We start from the raw sequence: 24,228 nt of genomic DNA on the forward strand, positions 1-24,228 counted from the left end.
CCAGTTAGAATAGGCACACTTAGCCTATTTAGCATAGGTATAGTTAGAATAGCCACACTTACCCGAATACGGGTACTCCGGCTTCCTCCCACCTCCAAAGACATGCACCTGGGGATAGGCTGATTGGCAACACTAAATTGGCCCTAGTGTGTGAATGTGAGTGTGAATGTTGTCTGTCTATCTGTGTTGGCCCTGCGATGAGGTGGTGACTTGTCCAGGATGTACCCAGTCTTCCGCCCGAAAGCAGCTGAGATAGGCTCCAGCACCCCCCGCGACCTCGAGAGGGACAAGCGGTAGAAAATGAATGGATGGATGACAGTTAGCATAGGCACGCTTAGCATCAGTGCAGTTAGTATATGCACACTAAGCACGTTTAGCATTAGTATGGTTAGCATAGGCACACTTAGCATTACTACAGTTAGAATAGGCACACTTAGTCTATTTAGCATTGGTATAGTTAGCATAGCCACACTTAGCATCAGTACGGGTTATTATAGGTACACTTAGCACATTTACCATTAGTATGGTTAGCATAGGTACACTTGGCATCAGTACAGTTAGCATAGGTACACTTAGCACATTTAGCATCAGTACAGTTAGCATAGACACACTTAGCATTAGTACAGTTATCATAGGCACACTTAGCATTAAGTACGGTTAGCATAGGCACACTTTGCATCAGTACAGATAGCATTGGGACACTTAGCACATTTAGCATTAGTACGGTTAGCATAGGCACACTTTGCATCAGTACATATAGCATTGGGACACTTAGCACATTTAGCATTAGTATGATTAGTATGGGGACACTTAGCTTCAGTTCAGTTAGCTTAGGCACACTTAGCACATTTGCATTAGTACGGTTAGCATAGGCACAGTTAGCATAGCCATACCTAACATTATTACCGTCGGCATAGGTGCATTTAGCATCAATGTGGTTAGCATAGGCACGCTTAGCATCAGTGCAGTTAGCATTAGGACACTTAAGGTTACGATTAGTATCGGCACACTTAGCATCAGTACAGTTAGCATAAGCACACTTAGCATCAGCATGGTTAGCATAGGCACACTTAGCATCAGTACAGATAGCATGGGCACACTTAACATTAATACAATTAGCATAGACACACTTAGCATCGGTACGGGTTAGCATAGGTACACTAGGCATCAGCACAGTTAGCATAGGCACACTTAGCATCAGTACAGTTAGCATAGGCACACTTAGCATTAGTACAGTTATCATAGGCACACTTAGCATTAGTACGGTGAGCATAGGCACACTTTGCATCAGTACAGATAGCATTGGGACACTTAGCACATTTAGCATTAGTACGATTAGTATGGGCACACTTAGCTTCAGTACAGTTAGCTTAGGCACAAATAGCACATTTAGCATCAGTACAGTTAGCATAGGAACACTTAGCAAATTTAGCATTAGTACGGTTAGCATAGGCACACTTAGCACATTTAGCATCAGTACAGTTAACATAGGCACACTAAGCACATTAACATCAGTGCGGTTAGCATAGGCATACATAATATTATTACCGTTGGCATAGGTGCATTTAGCATCAATGTGGTTAGCATAAGCACGCTTAGCATCAGTACAGTTAGCATTAGGACAATTAAGTTTACGATTAGTATCAACACACATAGCATCAGTACATTTAGCATAAGCACACTTAGCATCAGTATGGTTAGCATGGGCACTCTTAGCATCAGTACAGATAGCATGGGCACACTTAACATTAATACAATTAGCATAGACATACTTAGCATTAGTATGGTTAGTTAGCATTAATACTGCTAGCATAGGCACACTTAGCATTAATACTGTTAGCAAAGATACATTTAGCATTAGTATGGTTAGAACAGGCATTCCTAGCATTAGCAATTTTAGCATAGGCACACTTAGCATTAGTACGGTTAGCATGTCACAATTAGCATCAGTACGATTAGCATAGTCGATAGAAAAAGCGCTATATAAATCTAATCCATTATTGTTAATATTATTATAGGCAGATTTAGCACTTTAGCATTCATATGGTTAGCATAGGCCCACTTAGCATCATGTCTGTTAACATAGACACACTTAGCATCAGTACGGCTAGCATAGCCACACTTAGCATCAGTACGGTTAGCATAGCACAAAATTAGCATAAGTATGGTTAGCATAGTCCCAATTAGCATCCATACTGTTAGCATAGACACAATTAGCATCAGTACGGTTAGCATAGACACAATTAGCATCACTACAGTTACCATAGGCACACTTATCATCAATTCAGTTAGCATAGACACAATTAGCATGGGTACGATTAGCATGCTCGCTGCTGATGGTGTTTCCACGGTAACAAGTGTCCGAGTCAAACCCCATGTCGTCTGCGCTCCAATAGATGACGCTCGGATGGTGGTGTTAAGCATCGCCCCACCCAGGGTGACTGAGGGCGACAGGGTGATTTTGAGCTGCGCTTGCCGCTGCTCCTTCCAACAGCTGGAGGTTCGCTGGTTCCGAGACGGCCACGCCCTCGTAGAATCTGGCCCCACCCTGCAGCTGGGCCCGCTGACCACGGGCGAGTCCGGCAACTACACGTGCGCACTGGCCAGGGACACCGGGACAACATCGCTGCCCTTCAGTTTGAACGCGGAAGCGCGTAAAGCCGGTAAATTATTTCCTGATTTTGCTCGTCATTCTCACTTTGGAACGTCACGTTCACCAATCAAAGCTCATCACACACATTTTTCTTTCCGTAGATTCACTCGATGGGTGGCTTGCACCGACTCTTGGCGGAACCATTGGCCTTCTTTTGGTGTTGCTGAGTTCTATCCTGCTCATTTTCATCGTTAAAAGGTGGCTAAGTTACGGTCGCAAGCCTGCTATTAAGAATTGCAGAATTAATTTTTTTTTAAACTTGGGATACAGTTTTACAACAGAAGAAATTTGTTTTTATACTTGCAAAGCGTTTTTTTAAATTAAGAAAATTGTTTTTATACCTGCGAATTGTTTAGTTACTTGTGAATCGTTTTTTTACTTGCAGAATGTTTTTTAATAGCGAATCATTTTTTCACTTGCAGAATTATTTTTTTTATTCCAAGTAGTTTTTTTACTTGCGGAATAATTTAAAAAAAAAAACTTGAAATACAGTTTCACAACAGAAGAAATTTGTTTTTATACTTGCAAAGCATTTTTTTTAATTTAAGAAAGTTGTTTTTATACTTGCAAATATATTTTTTAAGAAAACAATTTTTTATACTTGCGAATAATTTTGTATTTAAAAAATAGTTTTTATACTTATGAATAATATTTTATTCAAGAAAATTGTTTTTATACTTCCAAAATTGTTTTTTTATTGCAATTTTTTTTTTTTTTTACTTGGGATACAGTTTTACAACATAAGAAAATTGTTTTATACTTGCAAAGCATTTTTTTTTATTTAAGAAAGTTGTTTTTATACTTGCAAATATATTTTTTAAGAAAACAATTTTTTATACTTGCAAATAATTTTGTATTTAAAAAATAGTTTTTATACTTGTGAATAATTTTTTATTTAAGAAAATTGTTTTTATACTTCCGAAATCGTTTTTTTTTACTTGGGATACAGTTTTACAACATAAGAAAATTGTTTTATACTTGCAAAGCGTCTTTTTAATTTAAGAAAATTGTTTTTATACTTGCAAAACATTTTTAAGAAAGTTGTTTTAATACTTGTAAATCCTTTTTTATTTAGGAAAATTGTTTTTATACTTGCGAATCATTATTTAAGAAAATAGTTTTTAAATATGCAAATCGTTTTTTTTATTTAAGAAAATTGTTTTGATACTTGCGAATAATTTTTTTTTATTGAAGAAACTTGTTTTCATACTTGCGAGCCTTTTTTTAATTAAGGAAAATTGTTTTTATACTTGTGAATCGTTTTTTTACTTGCACAAAATTGTTATTTCACTTGCGAAACATTTTTTTTTCAATTGAAGAAAATATTTTTTTTTAAATTGCGAATCGTTGGAAGTGAATATAAAAACATCCTGCTCATTTTCATCATTAAAAGGTGGCTAAGTTAGGGGTCGCTAGCCTGCTGATAAGCACACTTAGCACCTACGCGGTTAGCATTAACACACTTAGCATCCGCGCAGTTAGCATAAGCACATTTAGCATCCGCGCAGTTAGCATAAGCACACTTAGCATCCGCGCGGCTAGCATGTGTCTGACGTGGTGCTCCGGCGTTTTTTGCAGGAAGTGTCGGATGGCGTCATGCGAGAACTTCAAAGGTCTGGATGGTGAGATGGAGCACTCGGTGAGTACGTGAGCGACTGGTATCCCATCATGCACCTGTGCGATGAGTGCATACTTTTAAACGTGTGTGTGTGTGTGTGTGTGGAGCATGTGTACGGTAACTTGCCGTCGTCTGCGGAGCGTGCTGGACCAGATGGACAGGAAATGAGCCACAGCGCAGAGGAAGTCAGCTACGCTTCTGTCCAGTTTAAACAAAAGACAGTGAGCAGGTACCACACACACACACACACACACACACACACACACACACACACACACACACACACACACACACACACACACACACACACACACACACACACACACACACACACACACACACACACACACACACACACAGTAGTGCCCACATCAAAAGAGTGTTGTTGTCTTCAGACCAGGGATGGACAGCAGAGACTTTGTCGTCTACTCAGTGATGAGCCCATTGTGATGACACAGCAGGATTACGGATCAATGAATGTTGCTCAATGATAAGTGTTCAATAAACACAAAGATGGTGAGGATAGCAGACTCATGATTGGTCAAAAACATTGTCACACTAAAAAGGGAACTGCATTTTCAAATGCCTCAAAGGGCTTCACAAACCACGACGACACCCTCAGATCTGAACCCAGATCTGGGGAAGAAAAATACTCAACCAAGTCCAGTCCATAGGGAGGCCAGGAGGAGGAGTCCACCCTTGGTCCAGACTTGGAACAGCTTGCGCATCCTTCGTGGAAACTGATCCGCGGCCGCCTGATAACCTCCCCCCGCAGGAGAGGCAGAAAAGAGAAGAAAAGAGAAGCGGCAGATCAGCTGGTTTTAAAAGAGGGTATATTTAAAGGCTAGGCTGTACAAATACGTTTTGAATAAAAAACAAAGCATAACGGTAAGATCCAACTTGTTGGGGATGTCACAGCTTGGGTTTTTAATCATCTATTTTGCGAAACCAACTTTCCTCACCTGTTGGTACCGGCTCTTGTGCATTTACGACAGTGTTGGGTTAGTTACTGAAAACCAGTAACTAGTTACAGTTACTAGTTACTTTATTTCAAAAGTAACTCAGTTACTAACTCAGTTACTTACACCAAAAAGTAATGCGTTACTGTGAAAAGTAACTATTTAGTTACTTCTTTTTTTTTTAAAGCTCCCATTAATGCCCTTTTTGCCTTAATTTCAGTACTGTTATTGCACTGGAGAATAATACAATGTGTTGATCAACTTGACATACATTTTTATTTTCCTTTTAACATAATTAATGAAAAACAGTGCAACATAAAAAGGCATTCCTCCTTTCTTTAAACTTGGACCAATGATCATGAATAAAAAACAAGTTAAAGTGCAACATAAGAAGGCACATCATCTTCCTTGAAACATAAAGCCTGACATCTGGAGTGATGCTGCTGTCTTCCACACTTGGAGCCATGGATTGTAGAATCCTTGTTTTCAGTGGCAGGATCATTGACACAGATGGTGAAGTTTCAGTGCTCAGTAGAGATAGAACACTTTTGAGGGGTTTAAGCACCTGGAGGACCTCACCTGCCACTCTCACATCATCATCAGACAGGGTGACATTTGTCTTCAGGGTGTTGTGGGTCAATGCAGAGTATATAGCTGCCTGCTGCTCCAACATATCATAAGTGGAGTTCCACCTCGTTGGGACATCATGTATGAGCAGGCAGCTTTAGCATTTCTTGCTTTGTCTTAAGCACATGAGCAGCTGTTGTGCTTGGGTGGAAGTAAGAAACCTTCCTTATCCTCCCAAAGAGGCGCTCCATCCTATTGACTGAGATTCATTATTATTATTCATTATCACGTGTGACTGGGATATCTTTATCTTCCATTCCTCCACTGCTTGTGTCAGTACCTGCGCAAGGTGACTCTCGTAGAGGGGGCGTGTCTTCTCATCTTCCAGTCTGCTGTGATGAAGTGAGGGCTTATAGTTCCGCTGGACGTCCACCCGTCTGTCATGAGCGCAACAGCTGATGCTCGGGATAGTTCATCCACAACTTTTTTCTTCTCCTGCTCATAAAGATCTGGCACAATCTTATTGCTGAAGTGGGTGCGCGACGGGATGTCGTAACGTGGTTCAAGCACGTTCAGCATGTGTTTAAAACCCTCGTTTTGCACAACCGAGTCTGCACTTATAAACACACCGATTCAATGGCGGGGGCGTTCAAGCTCCTCCGTTACTCCGCTCGCCATGACCACGCTGTGTGTGGACTGAACGTGCCAACAACTTTTTTTTTTGTTTCATATATCAAACCGCGGATCACGTGCTTGTGTGCCTCATCCCCTCCCCACACCCACACACACACACACATAGACCGCGCCTCTTTTCTTCTCTCCAGCTTGTGACAGAGGAAGATTCAGAAGAACGACACCGCAGCGCTTCTGTTTCTAGCCGATACTACATCAAAAGTAACGTAAAATAACGCAGTAACGCATCATGTAGTAACGGTAACTAAATTACTGAATACAAAAAAATAACGCGTTAGATTACTAGTTACCGCAGAAACTAACGGCGTTAGTCCCAACACTGATTTACGATCTGCAGAAGTCCCGTAAATGTGAAATCAAAATGTGGCGTCACTGCCGGGGTATTTATAAAACAATCTTGCCTTCCTTTCTACCTCCTCCAAACAGTCCGTTTGGTTGGTGACGTCACCAATTGGGAACATGTTCATGTATGGTATAAATCTACCCAGACTGCCTCGCGCTTGTCCGCCATTTTTAGTTTATGCTCGCGCATCTGTGGTTCACAAGACAAAATGGGCAAGAAGGAAAAGGATTTTTTTGGTTGTGTTACTCAAACCTCCAGTTTCATCTGAAGAAGTAAGAAGTGCCCGCTGCAACGCGCTTTCAAATTGTGAAGAAGTCGCTTCGAGTGTGTGCCAAGAAGAGTCCTGCTTCACCCACAAACTTTCACAAAAAGATGGATCTTCCAAACACGACTTTTAATGGTAACGAAATAGGCAATGAAACGGTAAGTAATAACAGTATGTTAGAAATGTGGAAATTATACGTTAGCAATGTTAGCTCCAGGTGTTGTGTAGCAAGCTTAGCCTTCCTAATGTAAGACAATAGCATCACCGTCCATCCATCCATCCATCCATTTTCTTCCGCTTATCCAAGGTCAGGTTGCGGGGGCAGCAGCCTAAGCAGAGAAGCCCAGACTTCCCTCTTCCCAGCCACTTCGTCCAGCTCCTCCCCAAGGATCCCGAGGCGTTCCCAGGACAGCCGGGAGACAAAGTATTCCCAACCTGTCCTGGGTCTTCCTCATGCCTTCCGACCGGTTGGACGTGCCCTAAACACCTGCCCAGGGAGGCGTCCGGGTGGCATCCTGACCAGATGTCCGAACAACCTCCTCTGGCTCCTCTCGATGTGGAGGAGCAGTGGCTTTACTTTGAGCTCCTCCAGGATGACAGAGCTTCTCACCCTATCTCAAAGGGAGAGCCCCGTCACTCGACAGACGAAACTCATTCGGCTGCTTGTACCCGTGATCTTGTCCTTTCGGTCATAACCCAAAGCTCATGACCATAGGTGAGGATGGAAACACAGAACGACCGATAAATTGGGAGCTTTGCCTTCCGGCCCAACTCCTTTTTTGCCACAACTGATCGATACAGTGTCCGCATAACTGAAAACGCCGCACCGATCCGCCTGTCGATTTCACGATTCCACTCTTCCCTCACTTGTGAACAAGACTCCGAGGTACTTGAACTCCTCCTCTTGGGGCAAGATATCTTCCCTAATCCGGAGATGGCACTCCACCCTTTTCCGGGCGAGAACCATGGACTCGGATTTGGAGGTGCTGAGGTCGCTGTCGCTTCACACTCGGCTGCAAAGTGATCCAGTGAGAGCTGAAGATCCCGGTCAGATGAAGCCATCAGGACCACATCTTCTGCAAAAAGCAGAGACCTAATCCTGCAGCCACAAAACCGGATCCCCTCAATGCCCTGACTGCACCTAGAAATTCTGTCCATAAAAGTTATGAACTGAATTGGTGACAAAGGGCGGCCCTGGCGGAGTCTGACCCTCACTGAAAACGGGTCAGACTTACTGCCAGCAATGCGGACCAAGCTCTGACACGATCATACAGTGAGCGGACCGCCACGATCAGACCGTCCGATACCCCATGCTCTCTGAGGACTTTCCACAGGACTTCCTGAGGGACACGGTCGAATGCCTTCTCCAAGTCCACGAAACACATGACTGAGTTGGGCAAACTCCCATGCACCCTCAAGTACCCTGCCAAGAGTATAGAGCTGCTCCACAGTTCCACGACCAGGACAAAAACCACACTGCTCCGCTTGAATTTGAGGTTCGACTCTCCAGCGTAGCCTCCTCTCCAGTACACCTGAATAGACCTTACCGAGAAGGCTGAGGAGTGTGATCCCAAGATAGTTGTAACACGGTTCCCCTTCCTAAAGAGAGGGACCACCGCCCCGGTCTGCCAATCCAGAGGTACTGACTTCGATGTTCACGCAATGTTCCAGAGTCTGGTCAACCAAGATAGCCCCACAGCATCCAGAGCTTTAAGGAACACGGGCGGATCTCATCCACCCCCAGGGCCTTGCCACCGAGGAGCTTTTTCACTACCTCTGCAACCTCAGCCTCAGAAATAGGAGAGCCCAGTACAGATTCCCCAGACACTGCTTCCTCATAGGAAGACGTGTCGGTGGGATTGAGGAGGTCTTCGAAGTATTCCCTCCACCGATCCACAACATCCGTCGTTGAGGTCAGCAGTACACCATCCTCACCATACACGGTGTTGACAGTGCACTGCTTCCTCCTCCTGAGGCGGCGGATGGTGGTCCAAAATTGCTTTGAAGCCGTCCGGAAGTTGTTTTCCATGGCTTCCCCGAACTCCTCCCATGTCCGAGTTTTTGCCTCCGCGACCGCCGAAACTGCACACCGCTTGGCCTGTCGGTACCTGTCTGTTGCTTCCGGAGTCCCATGAGCCAAAAGGACCCGATAAGACTCTTTCTTCAGCTTGACGGCATACCTCACGGCTGGTGTCTACCAGCAGGTTCTAGGATTACCGCCACGACAGGCACCAACCACCTTGCAGCCACAGCTCCGATCAACCGCCTCGACAATAGAGGTACGGAACATGGTCCACTCTGACTCAATATCCAGCGCCTCCCTTGTGACATGTTCAACGCTCCTAGGATCATTGGGACAAGCGGTAGAGAATGGATGGATGGATATTTGATGTGTAAGTAATTGGAGCCTTAAATAAGTCAATAGTTCATAACAAGATTAATTTTGATTCATTATTATTATTTTAACAATGACAGTTTAATTTTTTTTATATTTTATTAAAATTTCCAGAGAACCAAAAGGGCTCCACTCACAAAAATGTTAAAAATAAGTCATACAATATATTTTTTTTTTCTTTCAACGCTTAAATATCAAGATAAATTTAAAATCTATCGATTATAAGTTTAAATGTTTTATGTTATGTTTCATGCCCTTTTAGTCATTGATAACATGTTTTGTATGTGGCAAAAACACAAAATATGCCATATTTTTACCAGAAAATATTTCAAAGTGGAATATTTTGTTTGTAATTTTTTTGTTTGTTTAATGCCCTTTTAGTCAACGAAACCCATGTTAATAATTGGAGCCTTTAATTGGTCAATACTTCATAACAACATTGATTTTGATTCATTAATATTTTTGAGCAAAGACAGTTTTTGAAAAAGAATGTTCCACTAAAATCTCCAGAGATCCAAAAGGGCACCACTCATAAAAATGTAAAAAAATAAGTCATACATTATTTTTTAACTTTCAGTACTTAAATCTCAAGATGAATTTCAAATCCATCCATCGATTATAAGTTTTAATTTTGTTGTTTTGTTTTATGCCCTTTTTTTCATAGAAAACAGTTTTTTATGACACACAAAATATGAAATATTTCAAAGTGGAATATTTGATGTGAAGTAATTGGAGCCTGGATTAGGTCAATAATTCCTAACACCGTTTTTTGAGCAATGACAGTTTTAAATAAAAAACAGCCTGCATGCAAGTTTTGTTACCAGTCAACATTGCAACTTCTTCTCGTTACCTTTAACCTGTTTGCGCTTTTCTCCAACTTTTTAATGTTTATTTGAATTTGTAATAGTATTTTTTAGAATGTGCCGCACTTTAGACACCAGTGCTCGACAGGAAGTACATTTGCAGTGACTCATCTCAGCTTGTTTTTGTCACTTCATGGTCGAACACGACCAAGATGGTGCTGACTCGGCAAAGGTCGCAGGTTCGCTGCTGCCATGCTCAATTTCCACACAGGAAGTGATGTCTTGTAGGGAGTGTCAGAACAACAACAACAACGTGTTAGCTTAGCGACCAAACTAGCAAAGAACAGACCTAAAAAAAACAAGTTTCAGCTGGTTGCCTCGCCAAGTCATCGTGTGCGTCTGACAAATGCTCTCAGCCAATCAGAAGGCGTCACGTTGAATGGCGGCTGCTGAGTGCTTGCGGAGGACACTTGGTTGTGCTAAGCTGGACACAAGAGGGACTCGGCCTGACTCAGCACCTCGGGGTGGGTATAAGAAGTCGACCGGGCTGGGTGGGAGGCAGCAGAGACCATGGCCCGGCTGCTGAGCGCCTTCTTCGTTTTGGTCGTCTTCTGCCGGACGCTCCCGGCGAAACCTTCAGGTGAGGTGGTCATGTGACGGTGAGAGAGACATGGTTACATCGGTGATACTGACGCCGCTTTGCTGCGCAGGGTACCAGCTGGACCTGGACGCTCCGACTCCGTGCCGGGCGCTGAGGGGCGGGGCCGATGCCCCGCAGTGTACGAAAGATGGACGCTTCAGGTGCGTTAAATGATGCCATGCCGAGACACGTCAGTGATGCGCATGTGTATGTGTGTGTGTGAGCAGGCCTGTACAGTGCAGTGGGCGGGGCCAGACGTGTTGGTGCGTGGACGTCGACGGCCGGGAGGTGTCTGGGACTCGAATGAACGGCTCCATTCCGCATTGTGAGTCCCGTAATCGCATGACTTTTACGCCAGCGGACTTGCTGACGATGTCATGTCAACCGGCGGCCAGGTGCTACGGCGTGCCAGCTCCAGTCGGTCCTGCGGTGCTCGCCGTCAGGCCACTTCCTGCCCGTGCAATGTGACGCCAGCAGGGGGCAGTGTTGGTGCGTGGACCAGGACGGCATGGAGCTCTACGGGACGCGGCAGAGAGGGACGCTGAACCACTGTACGTGCGCTCAAATGGAATGCTTCAAGCAAGTATACTGTGTACACCAGTGTTTCTTAACCATAGGGCCCGGGGGCCCATTGTTGCCCCCGAGAGGGCCGCCAAAAAACATCTGTTTCTCAGCTGTGGTCTGGATGCGATACACTTTTCCACCACTTGTGGCAGTAAAGACAATAACAAACAAACAGAAGAAGTCTTAAGCTTAAGTAATAGAGAAGTTTCTATAGCGCAAAAATTATGACCAAAGGGGTGAATCTGTGTTTTCATTTGCATTTTAATTTCATTGACAGTTTTTTAAAGAAACATACATTATTATTATTTATTATCAATTTAGTTAGAATTTATTCATTTTAGCACTGCGTAATTGTATGTAAAATTTGATAAGCATTTACTTTTGTAATCAGCCTGACCTAAGCCTTGATAATAATCTCTGTGATTAACACGTTTTCATATCATTTGACAACCTTGAAAACTGTAAAAAAGTTAGATAAAATTATTGAATAGGACTAAAATCAAGAGTAAAATGACTAATTCAGTGTTAATTTTGGAGTGGGTCCCTGGGCCCCTCTGTAGTGGAAAAGTTGGCCCTCCCATGTCAAAAAGTTTAAGAGCCCCTGGTGTACACTATGTGTACTTAGTTGCACACTCACTATTTTCAGTGCTTGAGTACAACATCCTGGGACTGACAATATACTGCATTTTACAGTACAGCACTGCCGCACTTGAGTCTTTTGTGTGCACTCAGGGACGAAGTACGCAGTGTTCTTACTGAAGTGTACTGACAAATTGTAAAAGCCACAATGTCGTCCTTTCTAAATCAGTGTTTCTTAACCATAGGGTTTCTTAAGTGCAAAAATTATGACTAAAGCTGTATTTTCGTTTGCACTTTCATTTCATTGACAGTTCAGTTAAGTAACATATTTATAAATAATTTAGTTGAGCACAATATAATTATATTGTGATTTATTTTTCAGCAGTTATTTATGAGTCCCTTCTTGTGCAGTATATTTGGTTAGTACTTATTTTTTTAAACAGCCTGACCTAAGCTTAGGTTAAAACCTCCTTAAAGTTTTGTAATCAATCAGAAATATCAAGTAGCTAAAATGTGTCAAACATGGATAAGTATGGAGAGAGTTTTGCATTTTTCCCATGGGTGTAATTTAGAAATTTTTTATGGTGAATTTGACTTCTTTTTTTTTTATAATGTCCACAAAGTTCAGGGACCATGTCGGCTGGCATTTTGTGTCGGTTGGATTTTATTTTTTAACCATGACTAGGGAAGGTTGTTTGCATTGGGTCAAATAAATACATTCTTTGTAGGGCCCCATTCAGAGCATAATAAAAGGTAATTGACCAGGAAAATCTGTTGATGTCATCTAGGTGGCGACTTTTAAAATGAATGCAAATTTGCAAATGCAAAATTCCTTATAAAACTCATGACATCTTGCGGGCCACTTTGAAGATGTCGGCAGGGGCCGTAGTATGGACACCCCTGATCTACATCTCTAAGCTACATTTCAACCAGTGTGGGTGGCACTGGAGGTCGGGGGGTACAGTGTCTTACACAAAGACACAACGGCAGTGGCTGGGATGGCAGTAGCGGGAATTGAACCTGGAACCTTCAAGTTGCTGGTGCGGCCCGTCTACAATGATGTTATTACATGTTATGTAGACCAAAATTAAGTGTTTTAAAAATAAATAACAAGCCATAATATGACCGCTTTAAGTCTTCAAAGTGCACTCGGGGACTAAATACGCAGTGCACATATTAAAGTGTACTGACTGAGAAGCCACAATGTCGCTCTTCTGAAAGATTAATTTTGACCTGCAGGCCCCGGCAGCTGTGAGGTGCGAGCGAGGGGACTGCTTCACGCCCCCGCGTCTCCTTCGCCGCCTCAGTGCACGGAGGACGGCCGCTTCCTTCCTGTTCAGTGCAAACTGATCAACACCACGGACCGTCGGGAGATGGACCTGCTGCACACCTTCAACACGTAATGCACGCGCCCACACGCTCACGTGCATGCCGTGTCATCTGTTGACGGCGTTCGTCTCGTTGCAGTTTCCCACAAGCCTTTGCGACGTTTGCCGCTTTTAGAAAGTCCTTCCCGCTGGTTTCGTCCTACTGCTTCTGCTCAGACAGCAGAGGCCGCGAGATGGCCGACACAGGTAACTTAGATAGCTCCGCCCCCTCAGATGGCGAGGACGCTGATTTGACGCTTGCTTCCAGGCGTGGAACTCCTCTTCTCTGAAGTGTATGACTCCGCTTTCTCCGGACCCGGCATGGCCCGCTCCTTCTCCGAGTCCAACGTGTACAAGGTTCTGCGCAGGAGGACGTTGGGGGTCCTCTTGGCTGTCGGCGGACGCTTCAGATGTAAACACGCTGCGGACCAACTCTGGGGCCAGGGGGCGGAGCCTGCTAAATACAAAAAGCCTGTTTTAACCCCGGCAGGTCCCTCCCCCTGTGAGGAGGCGCGGCGGGCGGAAACGGAGGCCTCCGACGTTTTGATTCCGTCCTGCGAGGAGAGCGGGGCCTACGCCTCCAAGCAGTGCCACCAAGGGCAGTGTTGGTGCGTGGACCCCACAGGGGCGGAGCTTCCTGGGACACTACAGCATGGAGACGTCCTGTTTTGTGGTAGCTATGGTGACATGTGTCGCCAACGTGAGTTCTTGTCATGTGTCTAATATCCTTCCTAATCACCATCATCAAAGGTGGAGGCGTGGCTGACGACTGTCGCTCTCGGCGACGCACGGCGCTGGTCCGCTTGTTTTCGGGCCCGCTGGAACCTCGTCTTCCTGCCTCCTCAGAAAGACAAGATGCTTTCTGTAGTGCCCTCTTAAGGCCAATCAGGGATCTCCTGCCTCCGCAGGCGGAGCTCACTTCCTTCCTGTCCATCATGGTGGAAGTCCTCCAGGGGCTCCTCCCCTCAGTGGGTGGGGCCTTAGAGGCGCTGTCTCACTCTTCACCTCGTCGTTTCCAGGAGAATCTTTTCGGAGGAAAGTTCCTGAAGAACGCCGCCAGCTTCAACCTGAGCGGCGCCGTAGGAACACAAGGAGTCATTCGCGTGGACACACCCACTTCCCTGCATAAACATCAGAACCTGGTTCGCTCTGTCAGCGAGGCCCTGGAGGACCCCGACTTCTTGTCTGCCCTCCGCCACACACTCAGGGCCACGGGCAGCTCAAGCTCCGCCTCTCTGCGCCAGGTATGCTCCTGAGCATGTGTTCCAACCCTTTCTGCCGTCTTTGCATCGCTGACTATCCTTTTGTCTTCCAGATCCTGGCGCCCGTGGTGGCTTCCTGCTCGGCTGAGAGCGAGGAGCAAGCGGCGTCCGCCCTGGTGCCCAGCTGCGCGCCCGACGGCAGCTTCCAGGAAGTTCAGTGTCAGGGCGGCGAGCGCTGGTGCGTCACACCGCAAGGTCAAGAGATTGCGGGATCACGGGTCGCCGGTGCCAGGCCTCGATGTCCGTCTCGCTGCGAGGAAGCCCAAGCGGCAGCGCTGACGCTGAAGGACACGATGGCGGCGGGCAGCGTCCTCCATGTCCCAGAATGCTCCGCGGATGGAGACTTCCTGTCGCTGCAGTGTGTGGGCTCACGGTGCTTCTGTGTGGACCGCCAGGGGGCGCCAGCGAGTGCCGTCTCAGCAGAGGGTGTCGTTACATGTAGGACACTTTAGTGCATCTTCGACTTGTTAAAGGGAAACTTCACTTTTTTTGGAATTTTACATCAATCATTCACAATCCTTATGTATGGCAAAAACACGTTTTTCTTTTTTTATGCATTCTAACTCGTAAAATTGACAAGTAAAAGGTGGCTCTGGTGAGGAGTACAATATTGCACCTATAAAGACCTCTAAAAAAACTACCAAAAAAGCAATACTCAATTTACATGTCGTGACCTGAATATTAACCAAGTATTAGCTATATTGTTATTATAAGCACTAATGTCGAGGAATTACTTTTAGCAGCGCCGTGATCCCAGGGCGCGAACTCGCTTATCTGCAGCAATGTCGGTGAAAGTTAATTCCAGATTATAAATCATGCCTTTCACCTGGATAGTAGAAGGTTGAGGACATAAACCGAGAAGTTGGTCAACTTTGACATCCAACTTAGACCCGAAGATGGCGAGAAAGACACGAAAAGACGCTTGTTTGCGGTATCTTTTTTTTCAACCCTTCGTGAGGATTATGATTAAGTCTTCTTCCAAACTGTAAGATATAAACAATCCCATCAGTGGCCATCCCAGTGTGGCAGACATTGTACAGTAAGTGATTGTTTAGCACTTAGCAATACTGCTACCTGATGCTTAGTGTTTCACTAAAGCTGCATCTGTTTAGCACACAACTTTTAAAACTTGTAGATCATCCTCATATATAGTGGTCTTTTTTTTTGTCTCTCATGAAATCTGTCTTTATTAGTAGTGTTGTTGTTGTTGAAGGGAAAAGTGAACGCTGTGATGCGTCTGTGAAATTAATACGCCACCGTATGCTTAAAATGAGCAAATTACATAAATATTACATGGTATTATGAATGTTATTACATTACATATATACGGACAGCGTGAAAATAAAATCTTGATGGAGGTTTTTAGATGTTTTTAAAGGGAGAATAGAGCGACTTCCATTGGCTCCCTTGTTTGCTGACTTTTGCTAGTGTTTGTTTACGAGTTAGAATGCATAAAAAAAAACACATATGTGATCTTGTCTTACGTAAGGATTGTGAGTGATAGCCAAAATTCCTCAAAATGTGCAGTTCCCCTTTAGCGCCTTGTTAGGTACTTTAGCTACCGCGTTCTTCTTTGTTTCAGGTTCAGACACGAAACCCCAGAAGTCTCCGTCCTCCTCAGGTAAGCAGAAACTAGTATTTGAAAGTTGATTTCCTGTTTTGGTCATTGTTTTTTAGCCAGTAGTCATGCTGAGTGCTCATTGCAGGTCAGTGCTTGCGCGCGTTGGAGGAAGTTTCCGCATTCAAACAGGAAGTGGACAAAGTCGTCGCTGTCTCCAACTCCGCCCAATTCCCGGCGGGATACGGCTTCCTATTGGCCGAGGGTCTGCGTCTGACCGCCAAGGAGCTGGATGTCGGCCAATCAGAGGAGGCGCCGCGCGTCGCAGATTGGCTTCTGAGCAACTCCAGAGCTTCTCTGCGATTGGCTGCCTTTTCCAGTGAGTCCCGCCCTTCTACACTTTCCGACCTGATGGCTCCTCCTTCATGTCCGGATTGTTGGTTTTTCAGCTGCCCAGACGTTGCTGGCGCCAGGACGTCGTTCCAATCAGATGTTCAGCCCCCAGTGCGACGCCGATGGAGGCTGGCTGCCCACACAGTGTTATCGCAGAACAGGTCTCACACACACACTTGTCAAGATGAACACACATACAAAACTTTTTTATTTTTTATTTAAAAAAAGTAAAATATCATTAAAAAAAATTATACAAATAAAAAGAGAGATGAACACATGTCGTGCTCATCAGTGTGTACGTGTATCCAGGTCAGTGTTGGTGTGTCGATGAAGATGGGGAGTACGTTCCCGGATCGCTGAGAAGCCGCCCACATCCTCTGGTCAAATGTAAGATAAAACACGCAAAAATGGCCGTGCACACACGGTGTAAATGTGTGTGTGTGTGTGTGGTGCAGGTCTCACGCGCTGTCAGAGAGCACAGAGTCACTCGCTGCTGTCTGGTTGGATGACAGCTTCTGATGTCAGTGCCTCCATGTCATCGTACCGCCCACGTTGTGATAAGGTAAACGCACTCAGAGTTAAACAGGGTGTGAAGTAATTTTTAATAATAATAATGATACCAATATTAAAGTGCGGCCCCTGTTTTTTGCCGAAAAATGGCCAACGGAAACAAAGTTTTCAGGTATGGGTTCTTGAGACTTTTAAGTGATATGATATGATAGACGTCTCCAGCGATTTTCGTGGGCCTACTTGAAACTGGTGAGAGGGGCAAATTTTTCTCAAATTTTAAAAGGTGGCGCTAGAGAGACAATTTTGAAATTTCGTTTTCGGGACCCCCAAAATATAAACATTTTCGCCATACCTGAAGTGCCTGACAAATTTGGGTACATTTTGTGCATGTTAAGGGCCTCAAAAAGGCATAATAATAATAATTTCAAAAAGAGAGCAATTTCAATAGGGCCCTACAGGTACTCTGCATCACACCTGCAATGCTTGCTCCGCAACCCGGGCCCTAATTAAAGCTGCGAGCAGCGTTAAGAGGGCTCTCGCACCACCGTGCAACTCGGTGTTCAAGTGAACCGGCGGGCAAGCGTGACGCATGCAGTCCAGTCCTTAACCCAACGCCCGACACACCATCAAAAATTTCAGGAAGATTATAGCATGTAGAAGGAAGTTACGACTGTTATAATTTTCCACCACAAGAGGGCGACGTTGGTGTCGATATCAACGTCTAGTCGTGGTCAGACCCCAACCTAAAAGCTTCATATCAGTTTGAAAGGAGATGCGATCATCTAAAGTGAAGTAATGACAGTTGGATGGTTGATGGCGAGGAGCAGTTTTTTCCGTCAGGCTCCACCTACCATGAATGGGTAAGAGTAGGTACTGACCCATCCGCCACTTCAGGGTTTCATTATCATCCTCTGTACCAATTTTGATTAGGATCTGAATTTGTGGAGCAAAGTTATAAATGTTGAAAGTTTTGCGGCGAGCCATCAAATCAAAGTTTGGCCCCATGCCACGCCCACATTCTATGGCGTAGGCAAAATTCCTTTGCAATTCATCATCGCCCATCTGTCCAGTATCTCTCATTTGAACTGCAACTCATTTGGCCAAAGTCCATAGGAGGAGTTCCCTGAGGTATGACCCCTGTTTTTGGCTCAAAAATGGCTGAGGGACACAAAGATGGCCGATTTCCTGTTTGTTTTCAATAATGGGTTATTGAGATTTTTAGGTTCGTCCTGCCATAATAGATGTCACCGGCCATTTTTGTGATGAAAAGTGAATCTGGGACAAGGGGCAAAATTTTCACATTTTAAATTTGCCGCGAGAGAGCCAATTCTGGGTCGGGGACCCTTAAAATATCAGATTTTTTTGCTAGACTGGACATACTCGCTCAAATCTGTGAGTCTTTGTGCATGTTAAAGCCTTCAAAAATGCGATCGAAATTGGAGAGTGATAGTAAACGAAACAATTTCAACAGGGCCTTCGGAGCTTTTTGCTGCTTGGGCCCTAAAAATAGTTTTTAAAAAGTAAAAAAAAAAAACAGGACGAGACGATGAAGATGAGCCCTCACAAGGCCACAGCTAAACATGCACGTCACAGATCAGATATTTATTAACAAAATGTGGGTTTTATATTTAAGGATGGTCGCTTCTTAGTGCTGCAGACAGAGGGCGCTGCAGGCTGGTGTGTGAACCCTTTGAGTGGAGAGACAATGCAGACCGCTACCCTCAGCCCTGATGGACAACTCACATGTACAAACACACACATACACACACTCACACACACACGTAGTACAATTCAGTAAAAATGTTTGTGTTGGCGGTGCGTTCAGGTCCCAGTTGGTGTGAGCTTCAGGGACGCCAGTGTGACCCCGACGGTGGCTTCGTCCCGCTCCAATGTGATGTCACTTCCTGCTGGTGCGTGTCTGAAGACGGACACGAACTGGTGGGGACCCGAAAACGTCGACTGGCAGAACGCACGCCGTCATGTGACCGTAGGTGTTTGACGACAACGGCAACGCGTTGTCCACTAGAGGGCATCGTCACAGTGGTTGTAGTCATGTGGCAAAGCAAACTTTGGGTCAGACAAGTTCCAGGACTCGTGTCACAAAATATATACTTCTAATCTACAGCAGTACCTCAGCTTACAAGTTTAGTTGGTTCTGTGAGAGTACTTGGAACTTGGTGGTGGAACTAATAATATCTGTTGGTATGATTTTGTATTTCCACATTGCTCGATTGTCCTCTGATGGTAATGTCAGCTCAGGTTTTAGTAGAATTTGAGTAGTCCATGACATCAGCTTGTTCGGGTGGAAACACTATTGGGGTGTGCACCATATCAATTTGGAATATTCAATCGCCAGGTCTTTGACTTCTTAGGTAGTGGTAATGCTGGGTTTCTGTTCGCTAAACCGTTTGCTCTACGCAATGCGATGGTGGGAGTAGAGTTTGAGGCTTGTGTCATTGGCATTTTCCTCTTTGATGTATGAGGCTCCCAAGGTTTAGTCATGTCGCCAATTGTATCTCCCAACCTGTTCTGATCAGTCGACCAGCTCTCTCTGGAATGCCCCAGTTGAGAGTATGCCCCAGTGTTTCCAGCACATGTGTGGGCACAGGCTCTACAAGCGGCCTCAGCTCTGCTCAGTTCCAGGAGGAGCGTTCGAGGGAACGTAAAGCGGCTGATGAGCCAGGTGTCATCATTTGCCAAAGGCCGCCTTTACAGTGCACACCAAATCGTATTTTTTTGCCACACATCTGACTTTGTTTGCCAGTGTAAAAGCTCCCAAGTTCTTAAAATCTGATCTTTTCGCATCAGATTCAGGTCACATCCAGAGGTAGTCCAAATCTGATTGACTTGGTCGGTTGATCCATAGTTTTGAAAATGTGTCATATAATTTCTATGCAGATTATATTCGGCTGTATTGCTCCTTTAATGATTCAGAGTTTCACTTTTTAACCGAGTTCTTGGAATGTGTATCCTGTATCAAAAACGGGTGGTCTTTGAATGTCCTAAATTCTATGAAACGGAAACTCTGATCATTGCTCCCGATAAAAAGATCCCCCTGATGAAGAGCTCCCTTGGTGCATCTATTGAAACCATCCACAGAAACCTTGAGGTTGTGTTTGGTCAGTCTATGTCTTTGGAGGGTCACTGTCATCTACTGACCCAAAACTGTCACATCTTTAAAGTGAGAAATTTGTCAAAATCGGATCTCGAAATAATCATTCACATGTTCATCTCGTCTCGCATTGACTATTGTAATTCTGTTTTCACTTGTTTCAACAAGTCAACTGTAAAGAGACTTCAGACTGTACACAATGCGGCTGCCAGACTTTTGACCGGTGCACCCAGTCTTCATTGGCTTCCAGTGAGGTTTTGCATAGTTTAAGATTTTAGTTCGGACTTTCCGTGCGTTGCAAGGTAAGGCCCCTCAGTATATCGCTGATTTGTTGCGCCCCTACACTTCAGGGCGCAGCTTTCGGTTTTCAGGGCGCAGCATTCGGTTTTCAGGCCAGGGTCTCCTAAAGCTCCCTAAAACTCATTTTAAAACCAAAGGAGACCTGGCAATCCAGGCTGTATCCCCCAAACTCTGGAATGACTTGCACCAGTCCCTGCAGGAACTTGACTGAGTAGACTCTTTTAAAAAACATTTAAAGACTTTGTTTTACAGAAAATCTTTTGGTTAATGGATTTTTTACTTTTGTTATCCTTTTTATGATGTAGCCCCTGTTGTTTTCATATTTTTTTTCAAATTCACCTATATTTTGTACTTACGTACTTTCTTACTATTTGTGCACATGCACGCTTAATACATGAGGCACCTGAACATTTTGGAATGTTTGAATCAGTTAAGTGGCATCGAAATAGTTTCACACAACCAACACAAGCTACTGTGCTAACTAGGCGTCCTCTCCTCTGCTGGTGTCCAGGTCCCGCCTGTACCGACTCCGATGTCACGCACGGCACTCTGGTTTGCCGCCCCACCCAAGATGGCCGTCAAATATGCAATCTCGTCTGTCTTAGTGGTTACCAGAACTCACTTCCTGTCCAAAACTTCACGTGTGACATGACTGTCCGCCGCTGGGAGGGAGCCAATAAACCTCTGCCTGGAGCCTGCCAGAGTACGACCACTAAACACAGACCCATGTTCCATAATATCTTTACTGGTCACGCAGTTGGGTAGTCCTCAGTGTGTGAATGTGTGTCTGTGTGTTCAGTCAGTCAGCCCGCACAGAGTGTGTCCATGTCAGAGAAGTGGACGATGAGAACGTCCTGCTCAGAGCTGCAGACGTTGCGCTCCCTGCTCTTCAAACATATGACCAGCAGGGGGCTCTGCACTGCTCAGGTAAAACACACACCCACACACACACATACACGCACACATGCTCAAATTTGTGGGTGTGTAGCTGCCAGCGTTGGGACTCCAAGTGTTGCTGTGTGACGACTCGTCGGTTCGTATGCATTGCGTCGGCAAGGACATGTTGATGGTGACGGTCACCTGGACCGCTTTGCTGTCAGACCTCCCGGCCTCAGACCTACCTGACCTCCTTGACGCTGGTGAGCACACGTCCAAAGAGCGTGTACATGGAATGTTCTGGAACTCACTAAAAGACTGTCGTTTTCAGCGAGTAGACTCCAAGAGGACTTTAAGGGGATGGTGACGCACATTGGCTTCACTTCGCAGCCTGGACAGCTTTCTGAGACCACGCCCACTTTGGGCTGTTCCCCCGGTTACAGCCTGAGCGACCAAGGCGACAGTTGCGGTGAGTCCGGTTAGCTACAACGTGGTTTCAGAGTTGGTCCCAAACATGGCGCCATGTAGTCATGAGGGGGGATTTTGACCAATCATATAAGAGATTGTTTAGCCATACTCTTCTCTGATTAGTCAAAAACCCCTCACGTGACTACCCGGCGCCATGTTTGCGACCAACTCTGAAACCGAGTTGTCCATGCTCTGGCTACGGCTCTGGCTATGTTTGTGGCGCCGACTTGATGACATCACTTGTCTCCGTCCGCAGTCATTTGTCCTGCTGGGAGTTACTCCACAGAAGGGGCATGTCTTCTGTGTCCAGAGAGAACTTACCAGGATACAGAGGGGCGGGACTTCTGCAACAAGTGTCCTAAAGGTTCCTCAGCTGCCGGGTCTTTCTCTGTCAATCAATGTGAGTTGTCCATGTCAGTGCGCCACCTGCTGGTCAAACATCAACACCTGCTTGCTCACCGCTGCGTATGTTTGTGTGCACGTGCGCAGGTGTGACTGACTGTGAAAGGCGGGGACTTCGTTGCTCTGACCAAGGTAACTTCCTACCGGCACAGCCTAACTTCCTGTCCGGCACGTGGAGCTGCTTTAACAGTGAGGGGGCGGAGCTTGACTGGACAAAAAGTGACACGCCTCTCACCGACCAAGACTGCTCAGGTGAAATTTAACAGCCAATCAGAGCGCAAGAGGCTTGGAGTGACACGTGTGTGCTTGTGTGTGTGTGTGTAGTGCTCAGAAGGTTCCATGCTGTTCCAAAATCAGAAGTGATCTTTGGAGCTGAAGACGCTGAAGTCCTGCAAACAATAACCTCTGACCTCCGAACATGTGCTGAAGGTAAACACACATACACACACAGCCTTAACAATGTGTACTGACACATTGCATGTGTTGTGGTGTTGGTTCCCTCAGCGTGTGCAGTGAACACTTCCTGCCACCATGTGGCGCTGTTCAACCGCCAGTGTCAACTATACAGTACACACACCCTGAACACACAATGCAACACCTCCACGAAGGTACAGCATACGCGCGCACACACACACACACACACACACACACACACACACACACACACACACACACACACACACACACACACACAGACAGCAGTCTTTGATGATGTTACCAAGGAGATGTGTGTGTGTGCGTGTTATGGCAGGTCAGTGGCTTTCTGGGTAATCCTGAGGCGGAGGTCTTTGGTGGTTTGAGGTGCTGCCTGCGGGTGAGGGGCGGGGACTCAAATGTGCTCGTCATCAGGAAGAGTGGTAAAGACAGCATGGCAACCACCGAGTGGGACATGTGTGCGTGTTTTGACAGTCAGCTGTCTTTCAGGGGCGGAGTCTTCTTCAAGTTTCACCAGACTACCACAGGCGAAGGCAGTCTCGGGCGTGTTCAGGACTCAAGTGTTCGCCTGTGCGTCGCTCGCAGACGCTCGCCGCTTTTGTGAGACGGGCTGCCGCAGTGATGCTTGCTGCAGCGGCTTCATCCTGAACCAGAACAGCCTGAACGGCGGTACGTTGCCACGGAGACGTGACTCGAGGAACCCTTTGGGGCAGAGTCCTGTGTGGCTCAGCCTTACCCCCCTCCTTCTTCCACAGGTTCTCTGCTCTGTGGTTGGCTGAGGGAGCCGTCCATCCTGATGTGTGGGCAGGGCGACTGGGACGTGACAGGTCAAGTACCCTCCAATTGCGCTTGCGGGGATGGGCTTATTTATGACGAGCAGGGGCAGAGCTTCCTGTTCGACTTTGGAGGACAAAACCTAACAATCGGCAAGACGAGAGTACAATCAATCAATAAGAAGTCAGATGATCAAAAAGTAGAATTAACATTCGTTTGCTGTTCAGCTGCGTCAGATCTTCCAGTGGACAAGGACGAGAAAGGTGACCAAACATCCATCGTCTCCTTCCAGGCCGTCTACCTGAAGACAGGTATCGTGTTAACCTTTGACTCTACATCCTTCGCTTGATGCTGACAAGGTCATTTCTTCTAGAAGACAGGTCGACCGCCGCTTCTTGTGGTCCCGTCACGGGCTTAACCCCGCCTTTAGACGGTTTGTACCTTTAAAGTCGCGCCTCCTACGGTGCCCTTTGCTACTAATGATAGGTCTGTGTGTGTGTGTGTGTGTGTGTAGGTTCAGTCCAGAGGAAGTTTGTCTCTCTGTCAGAAGACGACGTCCAGGTGGATCCTCAGAGGAAACTTCCTGTTCTCTCCTTCTGGATCAACAAAAACCAGCACACGTCCCAGCAGGCTTTGCTGTGGTGCCTCACACGTGCGTCCTCACACTAGTGCCCTCTAGTGGTTGTTTTTCA

At 45.7% G+C, this 24,228-nt stretch overlaps 3 protein-coding genes and 1 long non-coding RNA gene across 6 annotated transcripts in view; 2 read left to right on the forward strand and 2 right to left on the reverse strand.

Annotated features, from left to right (window-relative positions):
* The window catches only part of syt11b (synaptotagmin XIb), a 17,464-nt gene extending 15,009 nt beyond the window's left edge, over positions 1 to 2,455 (reverse strand). For both annotated transcript variants that reach the window (XR_009817606.2, XM_061982972.2), the window contains exon 1: positions 63 to 2,455. The gene's annotated coding sequence lies outside the window, so the exon portion shown is untranslated. The remainder of the gene's footprint in view (positions 1 to 62) is intronic.
* The window catches only part of LOC133621111 (uncharacterized), a 5,321-nt gene extending 527 nt beyond the window's left edge, over positions 1 to 4,794 (forward strand). The window contains exons 3-7 of the mRNA XM_061982975.1: positions 2,397 to 2,663; positions 2,755 to 2,851; positions 4,232 to 4,292; positions 4,379 to 4,500; positions 4,667 to 4,794. Coding sequence (XP_061838959.1) covers positions 2,397 to 2,663; positions 2,755 to 2,851; positions 4,232 to 4,292; positions 4,379 to 4,500; positions 4,667 to 4,721 — 602 coding nt within the window. The 3' untranslated portion in view covers positions 4,722 to 4,794. The remainder of the gene's footprint in view (positions 1 to 2,396; positions 2,664 to 2,754; positions 2,852 to 4,231; positions 4,293 to 4,378; positions 4,501 to 4,666) is intronic.
* LOC133621112 (uncharacterized) overlaps positions 3,724 to 24,228 on the reverse strand; it is a 24,904-nt gene continuing 4,399 nt past the window's right edge. Inside the window, exons 2-4 of the long non-coding RNA XR_009817607.2 lie at positions 4,930 to 5,026; positions 4,398 to 4,469; positions 3,724 to 4,327 (exon numbers count right to left, since the gene is read on the reverse strand). This is a non-coding gene — a long non-coding RNA (uncharacterized lncRNA). The remainder of the gene's footprint in view (positions 4,328 to 4,397; positions 4,470 to 4,929; positions 5,027 to 24,228) is intronic.
* tg (thyroglobulin) overlaps positions 10,865 to 24,228 on the forward strand; it is a 24,274-nt gene continuing 10,910 nt past the window's right edge. Inside the window, exons 1-31 of one of the 2 annotated variants that reach the window (XM_061982970.1) lie at positions 10,865 to 10,936; positions 11,007 to 11,097; positions 11,164 to 11,261; positions 11,332 to 11,487; positions 13,319 to 13,478; positions 13,547 to 13,653; positions 13,715 to 13,858; positions 13,937 to 14,119; positions 14,197 to 14,690; positions 14,762 to 15,146; positions 16,291 to 16,329; positions 16,415 to 16,645; positions 16,716 to 16,820; positions 16,969 to 17,046; positions 17,115 to 17,221; positions 18,803 to 18,914; positions 18,995 to 19,156; positions 21,093 to 21,284; positions 21,381 to 21,508; positions 21,570 to 21,720; positions 21,789 to 21,926; positions 22,182 to 22,325; positions 22,415 to 22,579; positions 22,652 to 22,756; positions 22,832 to 22,935; positions 23,079 to 23,184; positions 23,252 to 23,431; positions 23,518 to 23,688; positions 23,764 to 23,847; positions 23,910 to 23,969; positions 24,051 to 24,188. In XM_061982970.1, the coding sequence (XP_061838954.1) occupies positions 10,867 to 10,936; positions 11,007 to 11,097; positions 11,164 to 11,261; positions 11,332 to 11,487; positions 13,319 to 13,478; positions 13,547 to 13,653; positions 13,715 to 13,858; positions 13,937 to 14,119; positions 14,197 to 14,690; positions 14,762 to 15,146; positions 16,291 to 16,329; positions 16,415 to 16,645; positions 16,716 to 16,820; positions 16,969 to 17,046; positions 17,115 to 17,221; positions 18,803 to 18,914; positions 18,995 to 19,156; positions 21,093 to 21,284; positions 21,381 to 21,508; positions 21,570 to 21,720; positions 21,789 to 21,926; positions 22,182 to 22,325; positions 22,415 to 22,579; positions 22,652 to 22,756; positions 22,832 to 22,935; positions 23,079 to 23,184; positions 23,252 to 23,431; positions 23,518 to 23,688; positions 23,764 to 23,847; positions 23,910 to 23,969; positions 24,051 to 24,188 (4,588 nt within the window). In that variant the 5' untranslated portion in view covers positions 10,865 to 10,866. The remainder of the gene's footprint in view (positions 10,937 to 11,006; positions 11,098 to 11,163; positions 11,262 to 11,331; positions 11,488 to 13,318; positions 13,479 to 13,546; positions 13,654 to 13,714; positions 13,859 to 13,936; positions 14,120 to 14,196; positions 14,691 to 14,761; positions 15,147 to 16,290; positions 16,330 to 16,414; positions 16,646 to 16,715; positions 16,821 to 16,968; positions 17,047 to 17,114; positions 17,222 to 18,802; positions 18,915 to 18,994; positions 19,157 to 21,092; positions 21,285 to 21,380; positions 21,509 to 21,569; positions 21,721 to 21,788; positions 21,927 to 22,181; positions 22,326 to 22,414; positions 22,580 to 22,651; positions 22,757 to 22,831; positions 22,936 to 23,078; positions 23,185 to 23,251; positions 23,432 to 23,517; positions 23,689 to 23,763; positions 23,848 to 23,909; positions 23,970 to 24,050; positions 24,189 to 24,228) is intronic. The other variant, XM_061982971.1, reaches the window with a different exon arrangement.

The sequence above is a fragment of the Nerophis lumbriciformis genome, linkage group LG21, assembly GCF_033978685.3.
Source record: "Nerophis lumbriciformis linkage group LG21, RoL_Nlum_v2.1, whole genome shotgun sequence".
In the NCBI taxonomy this organism is placed as follows: domain Eukaryota; kingdom Metazoa; phylum Chordata; class Actinopteri; order Syngnathiformes; family Syngnathidae; genus Nerophis; species Nerophis lumbriciformis.